This window comes from Notamacropus eugenii, chromosome 1 (genome assembly GCF_028372415.1).
Source record: "Notamacropus eugenii isolate mMacEug1 chromosome 1, mMacEug1.pri_v2, whole genome shotgun sequence".
Taxonomy (NCBI): domain Eukaryota; kingdom Metazoa; phylum Chordata; class Mammalia; order Diprotodontia; family Macropodidae; genus Notamacropus; species Notamacropus eugenii.
The window spans coordinates 280753130-280775915 of record NC_092872.1 but is presented as its reverse complement, the minus strand read 5'-3'; the positions used below and the strand labels follow the sequence as shown (position 1 = coordinate 280775915).

Genomic DNA, 22786 nt, shown 5'->3' with positions numbered 1-22786 from the left:
GGCCCCAAACCCTTTCCATTAGTAGTCTATTTTCTGACATTCTACTTTCCCTTCCACTTTGACCTTCTAAACTCCTTCCCAGCTCAGGCATTTTCTGTTCCAACGCTCAGTTTCAGAAACCTTTTGCTTGGACAATCCACCTCCTGTTTCATGTTCTGGGCTGTTCTTATATTCCGGATTGTCCCCATATTCTGGATTGTTAGGTTCTCATATTCGGGACTGTTAGGTCGCTTTCCCTTCGACAATTTCTGCTGTATGTGATGTGACACTCAGTTCTAACGCCCTCAGACACTCCGCCTTCTAAAGCTCCCGGTACTGTCCTACGTTCTAAGCTCTTCGCTCTCAGATAGCCCAAGGCTCAGGTGGGATCTGATACCCAGCGTTCCCAAGCTCCCTGCACTGTCCGTGCCCCGGCGTTCTAAGAACCCTCCCAGTCTGGTCATTTAAAGTTCTCGGCCGTTCTCCACCAGCCGCGGCTTCTCGGGCTCTCTGCGTGGCTCGGGTGCTGAGGGGCGGGAGGGAGAAGGGGGAGGATGTAAGGGCCGCTCCTTTCTCTCCCTAGGCCCGCCCCGAGCTGGCGTGGGCTGACGGAGCACGCCGGGGCCTGCACCCGCTGTCATAAGCGAGTCACCAGGCGCAGAGCCTGACTTAGGAGGAGCTCCGAGGGCACTTCCCTGGCGCCGGCGCTCCTGATTGGCGGCCCGCGGTAGCCTGAGAGGGGTCCCGAGGGGCTGGGGCTCTTCTTCCCCTCCCAGCTCCTCCTTCTCTGGTCCTGCTCGTTCGCGCCCCAGCCAAGGTTGCCAGATCGGACCGATTGCGCGTCAGGTGAGTCGTTTCCCGCTGCGCGCAGCTGGAGAAGACGCACTGGGACGGGTGGCGGGGCCAGAGTTTCGGGGCTCCGGGCTTGGGGGTGAAGTGTGTGTGGGGGTACGAGACCAGCGCTGCAGGAGAGCGCTGACCCTTGTCCTCCAGGTCTCCCCTGCCTGTGTACTTGGGTGGCCTTGGGCAACTCAAGTTCTCCCTGCCTCAAGGTCCCCTGCTGTAAAATGAGGCAGGCTGCTTTCTCAATAGGATGTCCAAAGTCCTTTCCAGCTCGAAGCTCTTGCGACCATTGGACGAGGCATCCAGCCTCCCATAGCCTCGGTTGGAGGCTGGACTCGTTGGGTTTTAGGAAGGTTTCGAGAGCTAACTGGCACCTCTAGTCATCGGCTGGCAACTAGAGCAACTAGAAAGGGTTTCGTGTGTGTGTGTGTGTGTGTGTGTGGTGTGTGTGTGTTGGGCATGGTGGTAAATACTACCACTTTGGGTCGTGTGTGTGTGTGTGTGTTGGGCATGGTGGTAAATACTACCACTTTGGGTCGTGTGTGTGTGTGTGTGTGTTGGGCATGGTGGTAAATACTACCACTTTGGGTTTTCCTCCCTTTACCTCGCTTTATTGGTGCCTGGTACCCAGATCCTCTTACTTTCCCCTTGTTTAAATTTCTGCGAGCTCTTTGTAGGCGTCGTGAAGCTTCTGTAATAATACAGAGACTGGATTCAAGTCCATTCTCCTCGAGGCTGTTTGGAAAGGCTTCGGTTGTGAAATTGAGCTTGTACAGAGCTTGTGAGAAGGGTCATCTACCGACAGAGCTAATTTCGGTTTTGGAGGGGAGGAGGCTAAGGATCAGCTGTAATTTTGTCTGTGTTCACCTACCCATCTTTTATTTCTTTCCAAATTGTCTTAGCTGTAGCTTCTTGCCTTCTAATTGGATGTAAATTCTTTGAAAGATTTTTTTTTCTTTTTAGGTTACGTATACCTAATGCCTGACAGTCAGCCGACCAGCATTTATGAAGCCCTACTATGTGCCAGGCATTGTGCTAAGTTCTGGGGGAACAAAGAAAGGCAGGAACATAGCATAGTCCCTGCTCTGAAAGAGTGTTTTCTAATAGGGAAAATAGGATGCAAATTGACCCCTGGATCTGCTGGATAAATACTTTCAAGATGTTGGAGAGGTGGTGATGGAGTGGACAGAGAACAGCACTGGGTTCCAGCTCCATTTCTGAAACTCTCTAGATATGAGGGGGTGGGGTGTTGGTTACAATGGAAAGAGAAGAAAAGGAGTCAGCCGATCTCGTTTCAATCCTTTATTTAACCTCCGCAGGCTTCAGTTTCCTCATCTCTAAAATAAGGAGTTTGGGCTAGCTGGCCTCTGAGGCCCCTCTGATCCCACCCCGGTAGCCTTCCTAAGACGCAGCTGCCTCTCAATGAAGACTGTGGACAGGTCATCAATTCCAAGCAGAGGGTGGGTGGGGGGAACTTAGAAATCAGCTAGCCCAAATGGGAAAACTGAGGCCCTGAGAAGTTGGAAGTTTTAAAATGTCACACAGGCAAGGGGGAAGGTGGCAAAGGCAGGATTTGAATGCAAATGCTTCTTCAAAACTATCTCAGCCTTGGAGGTCTCAGCTTTAATGTTGGGTCGTTGGAAAGTACTATCCTTTGATGTTAGTGTAAAGGCTGGAGGTCAAGAAGCTGGAGGCTCCTGTTCACTCTTCTCCTCATATGCAGTCCCAGCGTGGCATTTCACTTTTCTTAGAGAAAACCAAAGATGACTGTCTTGATGTGTCATTCTGCCAGAGATCAGGAGAGAGTGGAGGCTGGAGCTAAGAGGGTAGGAGAAGATTCAAATCTAAGAGAGAGACAGCGCAGGAGAAAAAGGGGGAGATAGAGAAGGAGAGAGAGAGGAGAGAGAGATGGAGAAAGAGGAGAGAGCAAAGGAGAGAGAAAGAGAGAGAGAAAGAGGGAGGGAGAGAGAGAGAGATAGAGAAAGAGACAGAGGCGGACAGAGAAACTGAGAGTGTGTTAGGGAGAGATAGATTAACCTTAATTGTTCTTGAATTTTCCTCTCCTGTGATCGCCCACTCAGGCTTTCTAGGAAGGAATTTAACATTAACGTTGAGGGCATTGGGTATGGGGGTGGTGGAAAGCTTAGTCACTTGGTCAGATGGTAGTCAGGCCTGAGGGGAGGGATCATCTCTCCTCTCTTCCCTCTTTTTCATCTCAGGCATTTTTTTTTTTTTGCTTAGTCAAAAGGACAGAATAAATTTTTTCCTTTGAATCAACTGTCATAAAAATTACTTTTGGTAGTTTCTTAGAGGATTGTAATCCAATTCAAAACAGCAGTTATTTTTGAAACTCCTGCTCTATGCACAGAGCACAGTGCCAGGGGCTGAGAGGGAGGTGAAGCTGCGAGAAGGCTCCCTTAGGGACCTCACAGTCTTTTTTTTTTTTTTTTAGGGTTTGGATTAATAATTTATTTGTTTTCAGTTTTCAACAATCACTTCCATAAGTTTTAAATTTTCTCCCTCTCCCTCCTCCTAACTCCCCATAATGGCATGTAATCTTATATGAGTTCTACGAATACATTCTTATTAACCACATTTTCACATTAGTCATGTTGCATAGAAGAATCAAATGGGAGAAACCATGAGAAAAAACAAAACAAAACAAAATAGAAAATAGTCTGCTTCATTCTGTATTCTGACTGTAGTTCTTTCTCTGGAGGTGGATGGCATTTTGCATCAAAAGTCATTTGGAAAGGTTTTAGGTCCTTGCATTGCTGTGAAGGGCTAAGTCTATTAGAAACAGCCCTCGGACTCTGTGGCTGTTACTGCGTATAATGTTCTCCTGGTTCTGCTCATGACACTCAGCATCAGTTCATATATATCTTCCCAGGTTTTTCTGAAGTCCACCTGCTTGTTATTTCTTAGAGTACAATAGTATTCCATTATATTCATATGCCACCAGTCTTTTCTTTTCTTTAAAAAAGTTATTTATTTAGTATTTCATTTTTCCCCAGTTACATGTAAAAACAAGTCTTAACATTTGTTTTTAAAATTTGAGTTCCAAATTCTGTCTTCCTCCCTCCCCACACCCTCACTGAGAATGCAAGCAATTAGATATAGGTTATACATGCATAGTCATGCAAAACACCTCCATAGTAGTCATGTTGTGAAAGAAAACAGAGAAAAAAACTCAAGAAAAATGAAGAAATTTAAAAAAAAATCTTCCATCTGTTTTCAGACACCATTAGTTCTTCCTCTGGGGATAGAGAGCATTTTTTATCATAAGTTCTTCAGAGTTGTCTTGGATCACTAAATTGTTGAGAATAGCTAAGTCATTTATAGCTGAGCATCTTACCAGATTGCTGTTACTTTGTGCATAGAACTTATCACTTTGTATCAGCCCATGCAAATCTTTCCAGATTTCTCTGAGAGCATCTTGTTCGTCATTTCTTATAGTACAATAATATTCCATCATAATCCCATACCACAATTTGTACAATGATTCCCCAATTGATGGGCATCTCCTCAATTTTTTATTCTTTACCCCCAGAAAAGAGCTACTATAAATATTTTTGTATATATAGAGCCTTTTTATTTTTAAAATCTCTTTTGGTATTGCTAGGTCAAAGGATATGTGTGATTTTATAGAACTTTGGGCATATCTCTGAATTGCTTTCCAGAATGGATCTCACAGTTTTTTAGCTGGTTACTAATAGCTGGGGCCATCTTAAGCAAAATCAACCAACGTATTTGTAGAATCTGAAAGTATATCCAGTGCTTTCCATCCCTACTCCCCCAACTCTGCATTTAAGGGAGAAATGTACTCTCCTCTAGGGTCAAGTTTGATCATTATCATTACGATGTCCCCTTGTTAACAGAAATGTTATTTTGCACAGAATGACAAAGTGGCTCTTTGGCGTGGTGGCCTGTGTGGTCCTTGGCTTAGTGCATTCAGAGGAACATTCCAGGAAGAAGAGATATGTGGATCCTGAAGCATACATGAATATTGTGAGTTTCCTCTAAGAAGACCTGGGAAATACTTGGGAGAAAAAAGTCTATGGTAGCTTACTTCCCTAGGAGAAGCCATTGGGATTCTCCTCAAACCTGCTTCCCAGTCTTTCTCTTGGCCTAACCCTTAAGAGGCTGTTTTCACCCTCATCTTCTTTGTTTTTCTTTCTGTGTCCCCTCTCTTCCCTTCCTCCCCTCTTTCCTTCTCTTCTTTCTTTCCTTCTCTCTCTCCACCTTTCCTATCTCTCCTCCCTTTCTTTCTTCTCTCTTCCTCTCTTTTCTCTCTCTCCTTCATCTCTCCTCCCTCCCTCTCTTCTTAATTTCTTTTCCTCTTCCTCTCATCTCTTTTCCTCCTTTTCTCTTCTCTTCTTCATCTCTTCTCTTCCTTCTCCCCTTCCCTTTCCTCTCTTCCTTCTCCCATGTCTGTCTCTCTCCTCTTTCTTCCTCCCCTTATTACTTCCTTTTTCTCCTCGTCTTCCTTCACTTTTCTAGCTTTCCCCCTCAGTCCAGCAGGAATAATCAGATAAACCCTTGCTTGTAACCCCCAGGTTGTCCTTTACTTCACTCAATATAGGAGTGAGGTGGTTTTTTCAAGTCAGTTTTGGTCTCCCCTGTCTCATGATAACCATTAGGCTAATTAAATATGGCACAGTCATGCAAAGTTGCAATAGTTCCAGGATGATTAAAAAGTGGCATGATTGATGTTTTTAGACAAACACATGAGGCCTTATTTGTCATATCCACAGATTTTAAGGCCCCAGAGCTATAGATGGAAGGGACCTCCAACAAGCTCATCTAGTCTGACCTTATTTTACAGCTAAGGAAATTGAAGCTCAGGGAGAGTACTTTACCCAAGGTCACACAGCAGGACTTGAACACAGGGCCTAAGAAGCTAGAGCAAATTCTCTTCCTACTGTACCACACTGCCTCCTTTTTTTCAGTATCCTAATTGCCATTTGCAGAGCAGTTTGGTGAATACAGTAGGGGGTCTTCTCGGGGGAATCTTATTTTTGCTTAAGAAATGAGGTAGGTTCATAAAGTAGTTAGGCTGATCATTCAGTGTGGTTTATGGGGTCTCATAAAGGGGAGCTCTGCAGAAGTTTTGGCATTGTTGGAATAAGTATCCATCCTTCCAAGGTGACTACTTGGATGGAGTCAGCGCATGCTGAGATGGATGAGTGCTATGGCTCTCAGATCTCATCAGAGTGGGCACCCCCTTTTCTGGTACAGCCTTTGCTTGCTGTCTGTGTCTTGCTGAAAATTCTCTATCAAGAATCTTCCCATTTTGACAACAAAATAAGGATTTTTGGAAAAGAACTTAAAAGCCTTCTTTTCATGTTTGGTAGGATCCTCTGTGCTCCCAGTATTTGCACATCCATCATGGCAGGCTGTTATTGTCATGTTGTGAGCTTGATCTGTGGTTTGTCCCATCCTCTGAAAAGAAAATGCATAAAAACCCTTCCTACTCTCTTGCCAGCCAAGCTTTACGGACTTATTTCCCATTATTTCCCTTGGCATCCTCCATGTTCCAGCCAAGCTACTTTACCCATTGTTTCCTTGGTCAGCCTTCCATCTCCTACCTCTAGGCCTTTGTCCAGGCATGTTTCCTGCTTGAAAGGCAACTTTCTCCTCCCCTCCAGCCCTTTGAATGGGCTTCAGTCAGGTGTCACCTCCTCCAGGAAGCCAGTCCTGCTTTTCTTAGTCCTCGGTGTTTTCTCCCTTCTCAGTGCAAGTTTCCCATTTTATTTCATTTCCATGTTGCATCCTACCAGCAGAATACAAGCCCCTTGAAGGCAAGCTCTGCTTATCACTTTTGTCTTGAATTCCCCACCACCTGGCACATAGTAAGTAATTAATAAATGCCCTTTGGATAGAGTTTTAGTGGAAGATCATGACTGATAAGTGGGCCAGGCTTGTCCTTGCCATGACCTTTTGGGTTAGCTGCCGCCTACTTGGTCATTTTGCTGAGTGAGGTGGGGCACTTTTGGTCACTGGTTTTAATTTCTCTTCTTTGCTTCCTGTTTAGCCTTCCGTCCCACTCCTTGCTCTTTCCCAAGACTTTTGAGTAGAATCGGTTGCCTTGGCTTTTGTTCTTCCTGTTCCCTTTTAAATCCTCCAATTGAAGAAAGTATGGGTTGTGAAAAGGAGAAGTAGGGGCCTGAAGAACCCACAGGGGTGTTGGGGTTGTGAGGGTGTTGGGGTGGTGGGGGTAGTTAGTCCCCTGATTCTCCACTTGAGTGCCTCAGAAGCAATCTATAATATGTTCATATGGAAACTGGATCAAAGGTCACCCAAACAGGCAAAGAGAAGAAGTCACTGGTTTCTTTCCCCTTGACTTCAGTTCCTTCTCTCCCCTCAGCTTTTGAGTGGATCCATAGGATTACGTTAACAACCTAGTAGAGTGGTGTGGTGGGACCAGAGAGTCCTGGCAGGAGGAGGGGATCCTTTGCAGTGCAGGACATCAGAAGGGCAGTGGGAGCAAATCTGAGCCAGGAGAATTTGGCCCTAGAAGAGGGCAAAGAAGTCCTGGGAGGTTCAGCTCTGTAGGAAGCAACCAGTGAATAAACATTTATTAAGACCTGTGTGTCAGGCATTATACTAAGCACTGAAGATACAAAAAAAGGCAAAAAAAAAATGATGCCTGTCCTTAGGGAGCTCCCATTCTCATGGAGGGGAGACGCATGCACCTAAAGATGCACATACAAGAAGCATACAGAGTAGATGGAAGGTAATGGGAGAAGAGATGGCATTGGCAGCAGGCAGGACCAGGAGAGGCAGCCTTCAACAGCCAGGGAGGTTAAGAAAGGAAGATGAGGAGGGAGATCATGGCGAAGAGTAGGGTTTCAAAATCCCTGACAACAAGAGGGAGAAATCTCTGCTCTTTTGTTGGGATGAGAAAGGCTCCCAATGCCTGTACCAAGCTGGGGATCCACTTAATAAAATCCTTTGTTATTATGAACATATCTGTCACCAACAAAAATAGGCATTTCAATATGCAAAAAACAATGAGATATGAGACTGAACTTAAATGTCTGTTACATGGAAAACAACATATATTCTATGTAACAAAGTTGTAACTGGATTACTGTTCATGTCTATCACTACCCACCAATTCACGCCCCCCTCCCCCAAAGCCCTCCTGTATAAAAGATAAGTATAGTCCTATAAAACCAATCAACATTGGAAGATGAACGGGGATCCACAGCTATAGCAGATGGAGAGTTGGTTTGAGTCTCTGGACGCTAGACTCCCTTGATATGGTCAGTGGGATTGGAAGAGACCTATTCAGCGATGTCCTGTGACCTGCCCCCTGTGAATGATCTTGAGAAAATGGGGTCTCATTTAATAATTGGAAAAATACTGTCACCTGTCAAGGCTGATGAGTGTTATTGCTGTCTCCCCCCTCTCTTCTCCCCTCTCTTCTCTGCTAATTCCTTGACTGTCCTTCTCAGGATTTCTCCCTGAGTCACCATTTGATTTTTCTTCTTACAGAGTGAAATTATCTCCTACTGGGGCTTTCCCAGTGAGGAGTATAATGTTGTGACTGATGATGGTTACATCCTAAGCATTAACAGAATTCCACATGGCAGAAAGAACGGATGGGATAAAGGTACAGTGGTTTACAAGGGCAAATGCCTTCTAATTACTTTGTGGATATTATGCCTATGACTTTGAATTTTTGCATTATTTATTTTTATTGATGATTGCGAGGTTCTCAATGACATAAAACAATTGCCCCCTTTTATGGAGTGTATTGAATTTCTCTGTCCCTACAGTGGGACAGAAACTGCATGAAGGCAGAGACAACTTCATTTGCCTGGTATCCCAGGGAGTATGGTGCTTATGTACCTAGTAGGTGCTTAATACATGCTTATCAAATGGATGAATGAATGAGGAGGGGCAGCCTCCAGGATGAACTAACTGCAGCTGGAATATGATAATAGCATCCCTTTGTCATGATTTTTTCAGTTTGAGAACCCAGAAGAGTTCGTCTGTAAGGCTCTCTAAACCGAACTCTTTAAACAAAGTTTAGAAATGCTTCCTGTTTTAAAGGAGAAAAACAGAGTAAGAAAAAGCATCTTTCATGATCCTGCTGGAGGGAAGGAATGTAGGCTCAGGTCAGTGCTGACCTGGGGATCTGGGAGGGAAGCTGTTGTTCAATCATGTCTGACTCTTTGTGACCCCATGGACCAGGGCATGCCAGGCGCTTCTGTTCCCCACTATCTTCTGAAGTCTGTCCAAGTTCATGTTCATTCTCTATCCATCTCATCCTCTGCCATCCCCTTCTCATTTTGCCTTCAATCTTTCTCAACATGAGAGTCTTTTACATTGAGTCCCATCTCCTCATGACGTGGCCAAAGAAAGTAAGCTTCAGCCTCAGTATTTGAGCTTCCAGTCAACAGCCTGAATTCATTTCTTTAAATATTGACTGATTTCATCACCTTACTGTCCAACAGACTCTTCAAAGTCTTCTCCAGCCCCACAGTATGAAAGTATCAGCTTTCCTTGTAGTACAACTCTCATAGCTATCCACTGCTACTGGAAAAGCCATAGCTTTGACTATGTGGACCTTGGTTGGTAAGGTGATGGCTCTGCTTTTGAATCTGCTGTCCAGATTTGCCAGAGCTTTCCTTCCAAGGAGCAAGTGTCTTTGAATTTCGTGGCTGGTCACCCTCTGCAGTGATCTTTGAGCCCAAGAATATGAAGTCTGATCCTGTTTCCATTTTTTCTCCCTCAGTTTGCCAGGAAGTTATGGGATCTCTCACCAAGATCCCAGTTGTTCTGAGGTTAAGCTTCAAGCCAGAAAAACTTGTTAATTCCTCTTCACTTTTTGCTATCAGAAGAAGGGGGGGAGGGCATGGAGCTTTTCCTAGAGCGATGGAGAAGGGGGAGAACAAAGCAGGGACCTCTCTTGTTCATTTCCATGTTGCTACTAGGTGGTGTTGCCATGGGACTCTTTGACTTTTGCTATCCTCAGGTTTTTCTCAGTTCCTAATCTACCCCAGCTGGGTCTGCACAGCTGTTTGTTTTATCTCAGAGATCCTGTGATTGTGTTTTGTAGAAAGTCTCAGTGATCCATTGATGACTAGGGCGCTTTCCCAACACTAGCTCTGGGATTAGGTCCAGAAAGTCCGAGCCATTGAAGAGGCCCGAATTTCTCCTTCCTCTGCCTCGGTTTCCTTCTGGTCCTTGGTTGAAAGAGCTCCTGGGCCTCCAGGAGAGCTCAAAGAAAACCCTATCCCAGAAGCTTCTTAGAGGTGTAGGAAGAATGGTTTGCCTGCACAGAATTAAGAGAAAATTCCCTGATAAAACTGGAAGTTCCAGAGCTAATCCAGGCCAGTTAGAGACTCCAGAGATAATGCAGTCCAGCAGGAGGCTCCAGAGCTAATCCAGGCCAGCCTCCTCACTTCCCAGTTGAGAAAAATGAGATACAGAGAAGGGAAGGACCCAGAGAAGACTTGGGGAGGGGAGGGTAGGCAGGCTAGGAAGGAGGAGAAAACTTGGTGTTTGCGTTCAAATTTTTTGAAGGAGTTATTAGATGTATTTTGCTTGATTCCCCAGACCACAAGCAGGAGCAGTGGATAGAATCACAAAGAGGCAAACTTGGGCTGAGTATCGGGAGAGATTTGCTAATGATTAGAGGTGTCCAGAGGTGTGGTGAGTTCCCTGTCTTTGGAGGTCTCCAAGAAGAGGCTGAATGAACATTTTTGGGGGAAGTGTGGCAGAAGGGATTCCTTTTGTGGTATGGTTGGACTTGATGGTCACTGAAGTGTCCCCTCTAACTCTTAAATTCTGTGACTCGGTGTCTTGTAGCCAAAAGCTATTGACTGAGAGAGTGAAAAGTAGGACGTCTCTGCCCAGAGAGTAGTCCATCTACTTTGTGGCCTCTGAAGATGGAGAAGAGGCTGGAGAATGTAGCTGCTGGGCCTTCATCAGTCTCAGTTCCCTCATCTGAAAAGTAAGAGTGCCCAGGCCCTGGCTAGCTCTGTGTCTGTGACTGGTTTTAGGAAGGCCCTGGTCTTCTATTCCTGCCTGTCACCATGATGGGCCCACTCCTTTGCCATTTCCTTTCCTAGATCATTTTACAAATGAGAAAAGTAAGGCAAATAGGGTTAAGTGATTTGCCCAGAGTCACACAAATAGCATCTGAGGCCATATTTGAACTCAGGTCCTCCTAATTGTTCTTTGGGCAATTCACTCTTGAACACACTGGTCAACAGCCAGCTGAGGGCAAGAGAAGGCTCTTTACTGGAGAGGATCATGCAGCTTATAACTGGAAAGGTCTGTAAAGACTGCCCAGTTCAACCTCCTCATTTTACAGAGGAGGGAACCGAGGGTCAGAGAGGGAAAGGGATTTGCCCAAGGTCCTATCTGTGTGACTCCAAATCCAAGGTTCTTTCCACTGCACTGTTGGAGTTATCAGGGAACGGGGAGGAGAAGAACCTTGGATGGAAAGATGGAGCTCAGGCCTCCAAGGACCCCCTGTTACAGACATGTGATTGAGCAAATGAGCTTCATGACTGTCAGAGGGGCATGAGACCTGTCTGTGTAGATGAGAAGAGGAAACAAGCCAGGAGCTGGGCTTTGCCACTTGACTGAATAAAGACAAATACCTAGTCTTTCAGGCAATGAAATTTAAATCAGTGCCCACCCATCGCTGGTGGTGGCCTCTCAAAATATAGTCAGTGTCTATTCAAGGAGAAAGAGAGGGTTCCCTCCCTGAGGTTGGGATAGCAGAGAGGACTTGGAGCCTGGTGGCCAGCCAGAAAGGCGAGGTCATGTGTGTGCTTGCTTGGTCATTAAAGTCAAGGATGATTCAGAATCACGAGTAGTTGGACAGAGAGTTTGCTGGAGAGCAAGGCCAGTTGGGTCTGTTTTTGTTCTGATTGTTTTTTGGTTACATTTTAATTTCCTATCTCCCTCCTCACCCCCCATTCTGCAGTAGATAAGGCCACCATTTGACACAGATGTATAACTATGTAAAACCACACTCTTCACACTTCTCTTCTGAAATCCTGTCTCTGCAGGTGGATGGTATCTTCCTCCATGGGTCCTTTGTAGTGGATTTGATTATTTTTAATATTCAGAATAGCTTAATTGTTCACAGTTGTTCTTCAAACAATATTTTCCCCTTCTATCCTTTAAGCCAATTCAGTAGGTGTGAGTTCCCTGTGTTCCAGGCATAAATCCCACTTGGTCACTATGTCTAATCTTTGTGAAATATTGTTGTAGTCCCCTAGCTAGGATTTTATTTAAGATTTTTGCATCCATATTTATTTGTGAAATTGGCCTTTAATTTTCTTTTACTGTCTTTGCTCTTGGTTTAGGGAACAGTAGGATACTTGTTCATAAAAGTTTGGTAGGTTCCTTTCTTTGCCTGTTATTCCATATGATTTATTTAATATTGGAATGAATTGATCTTTAAATGTCTGGTAGAATTTTCTTGTAAATCTGTCCATTTCCAGTACTTTTTCCTTAGGAAACTCATTTATGGTCTGTTCAATTTCTTTTTCCAAAATCAGTTTATTTGGCACTGCTAGTTTATTCGAGGATGAGGATCTGGAGCTGGGCCTTGATGACTCTACCCCCTCCCTCTGGGGTGGAAAGGAAGCTACAGTTAAAAAAAAATCCTCAACTTCAAACTCCCAAAAAGAGAACATTTCCATTTACTCGGTAGAATACAAAAAGAGAATTCTCTGTGAAACTGCAAATCTCCCTTTTGTACTATTTTGCTTAAAAAAAAAGAAGAAAAGAAACATGGGTGTAATACATTCTGCATGTTACAAGCTTCGTGCTTGGTTATGTCTCCTTCTGACTTTGCTGGCCTAAAGTGAAATGGACCCCATTGAGAGGTGGTGGTCTCCCTATCACTGGAGGGCTTCAGGCAGAGGCTGGATGAGCATAAGCTCCTTGAGGGCAGGACTGTGGTTTTGAACTTAGTAACTACTCATTGACTGACCAGTTGTCAGGGATACTATCGAAGGAATTCTCAGTGTATTTCAGGTTGGTCTAGATGGTCCCAAAGACCTTTCCAACTTGGGATTTGGGGACTCTGACTGTCTTTTGCCTTTTTTGTATCCCCAGCACTTAGTGTCTGGCACATACTAGGCTCTTAAGAAATGTTTATGATTGATTGATCCTATGCAGCCGGGCAACTGATCAGTAAGTTGGGCCTCCTAATGTTCAAGCCACTCCTTGGTCTCCTGCCTTTAGCACTGTGCCAAGAGCATTTTATTTGGAATCAGAAGACCCGAGTTCCGAAACTACCTCTGCCATTCACTCTGTGTGACCCTGAGAAAATCCCTTCCCTTCTCTGGGCCTCAGTCTCCTTATCTGGAAAAAATGTAGGAGTTGGTTTAGAAGCTCTCTAAGGTCCCTTCTAGCTCAAGGCATGTGGCGTTCCCCACAGCAACCCTAGATTGGGGTGGGGTTGGGGAGGAGGATTGCGAGTATGATGCTCATTTTATGGATATGCACACTGAGGGACAGAAGTTGTCCAGAAAGTGTCTGAGGTAGGCTTTGAAGTGGGGAAAAATAGCTTTCACCAGTCGGGGTTATTGTGAAGGTCAAACCTTTAAGGCACTTTGCCAATTTGAGTTATCATCCTAGGAATAATTATGATTTATTGGGATGAACCTGTGCTTTCATCACCACAGGGAGCAACCAGTGAAATGTTTTCTTTACCAATTCACATGCCTTCCTCTGTGACTTAAGAGTCTTAGAGAGTTAACCAGGGTCAAGTGACTTGCCCAGGGTCACACAGCCTAGATGGATCAGAGGTAGGACTTGAACCCAGGTCTCCCTCACTCTGGAATCAGGTCCCTATTGACTACATTTCTCTTTTTTCCCTCCTTTCCGCTCCTATTTCTCCTCCTCCTTCCTTCCCCTTCCCCATCGCCACTTCCTTCTACTTCCTCCCCCTCCCCCGGTACAAGTTCAGAGCTCTGGTCACAGAGCAAGGTTTCTGGGACCACGTTCACTGAGGTACTCTAAATGGAGGTGCCATCTTGGCCCTTGTCATCACTCCCTTTTCCTCTCCCCCACCCTAGTCCTTATGAACACCAGTTGATCATAAACAACACATTGGTTGTGGTTGTGGCTCAGGAAAAGATGGACAGATTGGGAGAAAGGAAGTAGATGAGCTGTAGTTTGTGGCATTAAAGATTTGCAAAAGACCTTTCAGTTTGTATTGGCACAGTGCACAGAGTGCCTGGAGTCAGGAAGACTCCTTTTCCTGAGTTCAAATATGGCCTCAGACATTTACTAGTTGGGTGACCCTGGGCAAGTCACTTCAGTTTCCTCCTCTGTAAAATGAGCAGGAGAAGGAAATGGCCAACGATTTTAGTATTTTGGAGTGTAAGGGTGTTCAGGGAAGACTAGCATCTCTAGTATGTGGACTTACTGAGCCCTTTTCAGGGCTGCTCATCCATCTTTGGTGAGCACTTGATTCATCCAACTCTCACCTGTGGCTCCAAGAAGTTGTAGCACACACAGCAGCCCCACTGTGGAAAATGACGGGCCACCCAAGGTGGGGGGACATGACAGGCTTCGAACCCATCAGTGAGTTAGGGAAGGGTCTGCCCTAAACATGTGAAGACTTTCTTTGGTGGAATGGACGAATGAGAACAATTTGTTCCAATGGCCATTAAGGTGGCTGAAGCAGGCTCTTAGAGCTTGGTCAGGAGTCAAAGATGCCAAGGCTGCCCTTTGCATCCCGGCTCTTCTCCTGCTATCCTGACTTTTGCCCTGTCCTTGGACTCTGATGACTCTGGAAGACACAGAGAGGCTGATGACTTTGCACAGCTCTGCCTCACTTAGTTCATGCATAAGTCAAGATATCACCTTATGATGTCACTGGTCCTCTTTGAAAACAAAGGACAAACAACGGTTGTTTATACAAACATATGTTGGCTTGTTTGATCCTCTCTACAACCCTGTGAAGCAGGTGCTATTATCTTTCCCATTTGACTGATAAGGACGCTGAGGCTCAGATCCTCCAGCTGACTCTGGATCCTGACACAAGCCTGTTGGGATAAACTTTAACAAACAGCTAGGCATTTGCTAGAGAGCTAATCCACCTAGATTGCTAGATAGGTTGTCTGAATCCTCTAAAAGGTCTCCTATCTGATGCGACTCACGAGCTGGGCCTGAGAGGAGGTGTCTCCTTTACTCTGGGCCTCCTGCCTTGGGACTGGGGCCGATTCTCTGCTTGTATCTCCCGCGGGAGACCAGATATAAAGCTTCTTCTGGGCTACAAGCAAAATTAGGGGTTGTTGATTTTTAGAACACCAGTCTTGGCAATCTAACTGATTCTACTCCAAATAAGGAGCTGATGAACAGAGCAGGAGAATGATGCTGCTTAGAAGTGGCAGGTTCTCTGGGGCCCTATCAGGTTCTTTTAGTACCTGTGAGAGCATCTCCTTCACACCTTTCCCAGCCAGGAGTCATCCAGCATTTGCTTGGAGACCTCACTGGATCAGGGAACTCTGGAATCAGGCATGATTGGAATGCAGTCCTGTGAGATCAACATTAGTGTTGTGTCTGCTAATCCAGAAGTCTTTCTAGCTGTGGAATCTTGGAAACCTGCCAGAAATTCATTCATTCACTCATTCATCCATCCCTCCCTCCATCTCTTCATCCCTTCCTCTCTTTCCTCATCCCTCTCTCCTTCAATGCCTCCCTCCTTTCCTCCATCCATCCAGCCTTCAGAATATGATGGGAAATCATTTGTATTACCTTCTTCCCCGTGTTATTTGCAGTAAAGTGTTTCATGAACCTTAAACCATGATAGAATATGAGTTATTCCTTAACTTGCCTCTTTGTTCACTGCTCTTACTTACTGTTCCCTTCTGGGGCCAAGCTCAGTGTGTTTAATTTCTGTTTTATTGGGCAGCCCTTCAGATACTTGAACCCAGTTCTCAGATCCTTCCTGAGCCTTCTCTTCCCCAGGCTCAATGTGCCCAATTCTTCCAAGAATCATAGGATTTTGATCTGGAAAGGACCGTAGTTCAAATTAGTACAAAGGTCTTAGTACAAATGCCCTTATTTCACCAAAAAGGTAAGGGAGAGTCAGAGAGATATGATGATTTCTCAGATCTTTGTAGGCAAGAAATGAATTATTTGATTCTTTTCTGGGGTTTCCTATTCTGTCATACTGCTTTATTTCTGTATGTTTTTGGAGGAAGGAGGTTCTAGTATGAAACTGCCTAAAGGAGACTTGCCTAATAATATATTTTCTTTTTTTTAAAAATTTTTATTATTATTTTTAATGGTTTACAATCGCTTCCATATAATTAAGATTTTATCCCCCCCACACCTACCCCCCACTACCCCCCTCCCCCACCACGATCGCATACAATTCTGTATAGGTTCTACATATACTTTCCTATTGAGTATATTTTCACTATAGTCATGCTATGTAGTCGAACTAAAATAAATGGAAGAAATCATATAACAAATCAAAACATGATGCACAAAAACATGCATACACACAAACATGATCTGCTACATTCTGCGAATGACTTCCATATTTCTTTCTCTGCATGTGGAAGGCATTTTGCCTTAGAAATCCACCATTGGGATTTTTTTTTAAATAAGTTCTTGCATTATTATGGAATTCCAAGTCTACCAGAAAAAACTCTCGCACACTGTGGTCGTTGCTGTGCACAAAGTTCTCCTGGTTCTGCTCCTTTCACTCAGCATCAGGTCATATAAGTCCTTCCAGGCCTCTCTGAAGTCTTCTTGTTCATCATTTCTTATGGCACAATAGTACTCCATTACATTCATATACCATAATTTATTCAGCCATTCCCCAATTGATGGGCATCCCCTTGACTTCCAGTTTTTGGCGACTACATAGAGTGCTGCTATAAATATTTTTGTACATGTTGGACCCTTTCCCGTTTTTATGATCTCTTTGGGATACAGTCCTAGTAGTGATATTGCTGGGTCAAAGGGTATGCACATTTTTGTAGCCCTTTTGGCATAGTTCCAAATTGCTCTCCAGAATGGTTGGATGAGCTCACAGCTCCACCAACAATGAATTAGTGTTCCAACTCTCCCACATCCTCTCCAGCATTTATCATTTTCTTGTTCTGTCATGTTTGCCAATCTTATAGGTGTGATGTGGTACCTCAGAGTTGTTTTGATTTGCATCTCTCTAATCAAAAGTGATTTAGAGCAGTTTTTCATATGATTATAGATATCTTTAATTTCTTCCTCTGAAAATTGCCTGTTCATATCCTTTGACCATTTATCAATTGGGGAATGACTAATAATATATTTTCAAGTCTGAGATAGGGCAGTCCAAATAGAAGGACCTGAATTCAAATTCAGACACTTACTAGCTGTGTGACCCTGGGCAAATCACTTAACTCAGTTTATCTCAGTTTCTTCATCTTTAAATGAACTAGAGAAAGAAATAGCAAATTGCTTTAGTATCTTTTGCCAAGAAAACCCCAAATGGATCACAAAGACCAAGACTGAAAATGACTAAACAACAGCAAAGTCTAGAATAACAAATCTACTGTTATGAGATTTTGTTTCCCCTTTTAAATCAGCCCATGACATTCTTTGCCTCTTTGTTTTTCCATGCAAATTGCATAGGGGAAAAAACAGCTTCTCTGGAATCCATGGACCATGTTCAAATTCAGTTTCTGAGAATTTCCTTGTCTTTACAATGCACCACTTGGATTACTGGCTTCTAAGTTTCTTTCCAGCACTAGAACAATGACTCCACAGTTAAACCTATTGTAATTCTTATTGGTATGATCACAAATATATAAAGTTGTTTAGAATGTATTGTCATTTTTATTATGTTATTTCAACTTTCCTTCCAATTATTTAGGTCTTCCTTACCCCGCTCCCAGGTCTGTCAGTGTGTTTTGATAGTTATTCTTTTATACTTGTCACACTTAAAGTTTTTTCCAAATATTCAATAATTTTTGTTATCAATGAGATTTCTTTTTAAGTAATATTTTCTTGATTTTTTTCTTTTTTTGTTGCTTTTATTATGAAAACAAAACAAATGCCCCAGGAGAAGGGTCTGTGATTACCAGTAACATCAAAGAATACTTTCTACCTTTTGTTTAATTCATTATGGCCAACATTGCAGTAAACAAGCTAAAGCTACTTTACATTGACTCATTTTCAATAACCGACATTTACAGTAACATGCTAGAAACAGCACTAAAAAGAAAAGCGTTATGGTAAAAACTTGCATGCATATCATACAGAAAAATAACATTTTAAATATAAAAAAGAAAACCTTTCTGGAAGTGTCATGCTAATATCATGGAACAGTGCTAAACCTCTCCGGGTCAAATCCTATATTGTTAGTTTTGTGTCTTTTTTCTCCAAATAATTGTAAAAGGTATAAATGCTGTAAAAATGTATCTTTACGCTTTAAAAGCAAGATAATGCTGCCCAGTGTGAGGAATTTTCTCTAAGTAAATTATGAATTCCATATAAAGCCTACCCTATAGCCTCTATGGTTTAATTTACATTTTGCAGTAGATTTTATGTCCTTTTTCGTCCCCTTATTAAAAAGCTTTTCTGGTAGGACCCCCTTGATCCCATCCTAATTTTAAAATTATTCTTTCCCCAAAAGTGAAAATTTAAAATTGATCCACAGTTTTCAGTACTAGAATGATTCTAATTCAATAACTGCAGGCTTCCTTATCACAGAGAAAATGGTAAATAACTCACAACCTGGTACTGGGTCTGTTGCGACCTTTCCTCCTCATTTCCTCACCCAGAAAAAAAATTTGAAATCAGTTTTACAGTTTGAAATAACAAGGTTATAAAGTTTTAAAACATAGCACCAGTTGTTTGCGTTGATTATACCATGAGTCAAATACAAAGTCAACACATTCTTTCTTGAAAAAGGAGTTAATTTCATTAGCTTAAGAGAGATCCCTGTCCTTTTAAAACAAATTGATAATGAAATGCTATGAAATTTTTCCCCTGCACTAATTTTCAGGATGACTAGATTCCTTCCCTCTCTCATTTTTCCACACAAGTGAAACTTTTTTTCATTCTTTGTTTATTAGTGACCATAGTCACCAAAGGAGGGTTCATAGGAAGCCACTACTCTCATCAGCTCTTGGCATTTTTGCAGTATGTATTTTACACTAAGATCAGTGATTTGTTCTGTATTTAATAGATGTTACAAATTATGCCATATTTAAGACTTATTTAGTTGTCTATTCGTTCCTCAGAGTAATAGCTTAAATATAGATTTTTAAATCTCTTTATAAAATATTTTTAAAAGTCAGGGCAAAATTGTAAAATGGTAAAGTAAAAAATTATTCATAATAGAACAAAGGTGAGTAAAAATTTTAGTAAACTGGCTCAGTACTCCCTTTTGCATGTTAATTTAAAAAAAAAATCATCAAAACAAACTAAAAAACCGGTAGCTAGCAACTGATATGCCTTCCTCCATTTCCTCATCACAGTATGACAAAACTGAAGAGGAGGTGGTAGAGTTAGAGGACATTTTCTTGATTTTGGTTGCTTCATTAGAATAGTAAAAATTTTTGGTAAGCTTGTTTTATCACCTGCAAACTTATTTGAATGAACTCATTGCCTCAGTTAATTTTTTGTTAAGACTAATCTTTTGAACAATCAGTTGAATTCAGTAAATATTCTGATCCCTGTAAATAAAGATAATCTTGTATTCTTCTTTGCTATGTTAATCCCTCCAGTTTCTATTTCCTGAGCTAGCATTTCTAGTATTACTAGAGAGAAGATGCTCAGTCATCATGAGTGGCAATGCTTCTACTGTTTCCTTATTGCAAGCAATTAATGTTGACTTTCATAAGTTTTCTCATGTTGAGGAAAAATCTACTTCTTGTTCTTTTTAGTTTTTTTTTTTAATCATGTGGTATGGTAGTATTTTATCAAAAGACCTTTTCTACATCTATTGATATGATCATGTGATTTTAATATGCTTTTTCATATTAGCATGATATATATTTTTCTAATATTGAGTAATACATATTTCTGTTACTGGAATATATATGGTTATGATGAATAATTTTTTTTAATGTTCCATTACTGATAGTTTTGTTTACTATTTTTACAGCTACATCCATTAAGGAAATTGACCAAAAATTTTCTTTTTTAGTGTTGTCCCTATCAGGATTAAGAATTGAAATCATATTCTAGAAAGAACTGAATAGCATGCAGGGGTGGGTAACCTACAGCCTCAAGGCCACATGTGGCTCTCTAGATCCTCAAGTATGGTGGACATTTGCTTGAATCCAAACTTCACAGAACAAATCCCCTTAAAAAGGGATTTGTTCTGTAAAACTTGGACTGAGTCAAAAGACCGCTCCCAAAGACCCAGAAGGGAGGCTGCAGGTTCCTCATCCTGGATCGACTTGCAGAAAGACTTTTGGAAACTTCTCAGAGCAACTGGATTTCTCCAGAATTAGAAGTTTGTTCGCCAGTTGGTCCTCCTGGAAGGAAGAAGAGAGAAAATCTCAAACCTAAGATTTCAGATTGGGCACAGCAAGAATTTGATAGTCATAGTCACAGGAAAGGTCATCCCCATGAGATAAGGAAATAAATTTTTAACCAGTTCTTCTCTGGATTAAGCAATCTCAGTTCTTGGATGTGGCTTTTTTTGGGGGGTGGCTAAGCTATAGTTCCCATCCCTTCATAGTTCAATACACTGAAGCTTCACTGTGATCTCTTTGTTGAAGACACTGTCTGTCTCTCCTGGACTGTGGCTCCTTTGTAACTTTGTAGGCAGCCTTTTGAACCCCCAAAGAATGTAACTTCTAACTTACCCTTCCAAGATGAACTTAGGCGCTTAGCTAAGCAAGTCCTTCAATGATCATCTAGTCCAACAAGCATTTATTAAGCTTCTACTGTGGTCAAGGACTGAGGATACAAAAAAAAGTGAAAATCAGACCCTGTCCTTTATTCAGGTGTTTTCATTCTGCTGATGAGGAAGTGGATTCCACAAAAACTGTGCTATTTTGATTCTGATAATTAAATGGCCCAAGCCCAGGTGTTCCAGTTCCAAGGCCACTGTCCTTTTCACCATATCCCACTGCTTCTTTAGATAGAGGTTCAGTTTAATGCCCAATTCAGCTCAGATACCAACGGCTGAAGAGGCCTTTTCCTATTCCCCTGGGCTGCTAGGCTTCCCCCACCCAATTGGGTTGGTTAGGTTGGTGTATTATTTATACAAAATAATATGTATCAACTTCTCTGTGTTCATGTTGTCATTCTAGGTAGAAGGTAAACTCGTTGAAGGCAGAAATTTATTTATTTTTGTTCTTTTTATTATCAGTGCCTGTAACAAAGTGGCACTTAATAAATGCTTGTTGAATGAATGAATGAATCAGGAGACATGACTGTGTGACAAGCTCTCAACCTCAGTTTCCCAATCTTCAAAATGGGTACAATAATGCTTATACTATCTATCTCATAGGGAAGATAATGAGGAAACTTTAAAACATGATAAGAATTTGTGCTATCGTTTTCATTGTTATTTTATACTTTTGTGACTTTCTTTGTCAGCCACTTCCTCTTGGTCTCAGTTTCTTCATCTGTAAAATGAAAAGTTGCCTCTTTTTAGGTTAGATCTTTTTTATGCTTTTTGACTTAAAAAAGTTTCCTTGACTTCTTTGTGCTTGATGCAGACCAATTTCTGATCTGTTAAGTTTCCTTCAGTTTTATACTCCAAGGTGACAGGAATGGTGGTAAGCTTGATTCTTGGCAGGCCCAGTGAGTTCACTCAGTTTCAATCAACTTAGCTGTGGGCCCTGGACCAGCTATTGAATTCACCCACTAGTCAGTCAACTAATGTTTATTAAGAGTCAGATTTTGTGTTAAGCAATGGAACTTAGGTCTTCCAGGCTGATTTAGGGTCATACTTGTTGACCAGTCTAGACCCACCTCCTTTGATCCTCTTGGCTCTGCCTGAAGTTCTGCCCCCTCATTTGTGAGGCTACCAAATGTGGCAAGGATAGCTATGTCTAGGAGGCAGAGGAAAGAGTGCCCAATTTGGAGGCTCTGCCACTTACTGTATGTGTGACCTTCAGCCTCAGTTTCCCCTTCTGCAAAATGAAGGAGTTGGACTAGGTGATCTCTGTCCTTCTGAACAGGAGGGAAGGAATAAACTTTTATTAAGAGCCTACTATTTGCCAGGCACTGGTGCTTAGTGCAGATATAATCCTTAAAACAACTTGTGAGGTAGGTGCTATTATCATCCCCATTTTGCAGGAGAGGCAGCTGAGGCAGGCAGAAGTGGAGTGGCGTGCCCAAGGTCACCCAATTAGTCAGTGTCTAAGGCTAGATCTGAACTCAGGTCTTTCCAACTCCAGGTCTAGCACTCTACTGTGTCCCCTACCTGCCTTTTAATGAATAAAACATACTGCCTCAGAGCTGTGCTGCCAGTAAAACCATGGGTAATGGTAAGGTGATTTTCTTGGCAGATGGGCACCTTGGGCAGAATTACCAAGTTGGCCCACCTGAACTTGAACCAAATCCTTTGTGATAATACCAAGAAACCATCCTCCAATCCTAGGTCTGTCCAAGGTCTGGTCATCATCTGCCAGGGCTGCCCAGCTCACTTTGAGATGGCATTAGCAGGAAGTTTTCTTTATCTGAAGCCAAAGTTGGGCTCTGGATCCTGGATCCACCTCTCCTGGCTCTGCCTTCAGGGGTGTCAGAACAAGGCTGGCCCCACTTTTGCTCTTCAGACTTTCGAAGTTCTTCAAACTGAACTCACTCAAACCCTCCAGATGTTCACCTGTGATTGATAATGATACAGAAGTGCTGGAGGGTGGGGAGGAGATGCCACACTCAGCTTAAATGCCTTGTTTAGGGGCACACAGACTGTATGTGCCAGAAAGGGGTCCTGCACCCAGGCTGGCTCCTTCCCCACTCTTCCTTTTTCTCTCCAAAGTGATGCTGATCACGCAATGACTGCTCTTGACCT

At 42.7% G+C, this 22786-nt stretch overlaps 1 protein-coding gene across 3 annotated transcripts in view; it reads left to right on the top strand.

The window, feature by feature from the left end:
* The first annotated feature begins 606 nt into the window (after positions 1–606).
* The window catches only part of LIPA (lipase A, lysosomal acid type), a 35850-nt gene continuing 13670 nt past the window's right edge, over positions 607–22786 (top strand). The window contains exons 1-3 of one of the 3 annotated variants that reach the window (XM_072628986.1): positions 617–825; positions 4719–4830; positions 8323–8440. In XM_072628986.1, the coding sequence (XP_072485087.1) occupies positions 4720–4830; positions 8323–8440 (229 nt within the window). In that variant the 5' untranslated portion in view covers positions 617–825; position 4719. Of the gene's footprint in view, positions 826–4718; positions 4831–8322; positions 8441–22786 lie in introns of all 3 variants that reach the window. The other 2 variants (XM_072628987.1, XM_072628988.1) reach the window with 2 other exon arrangements.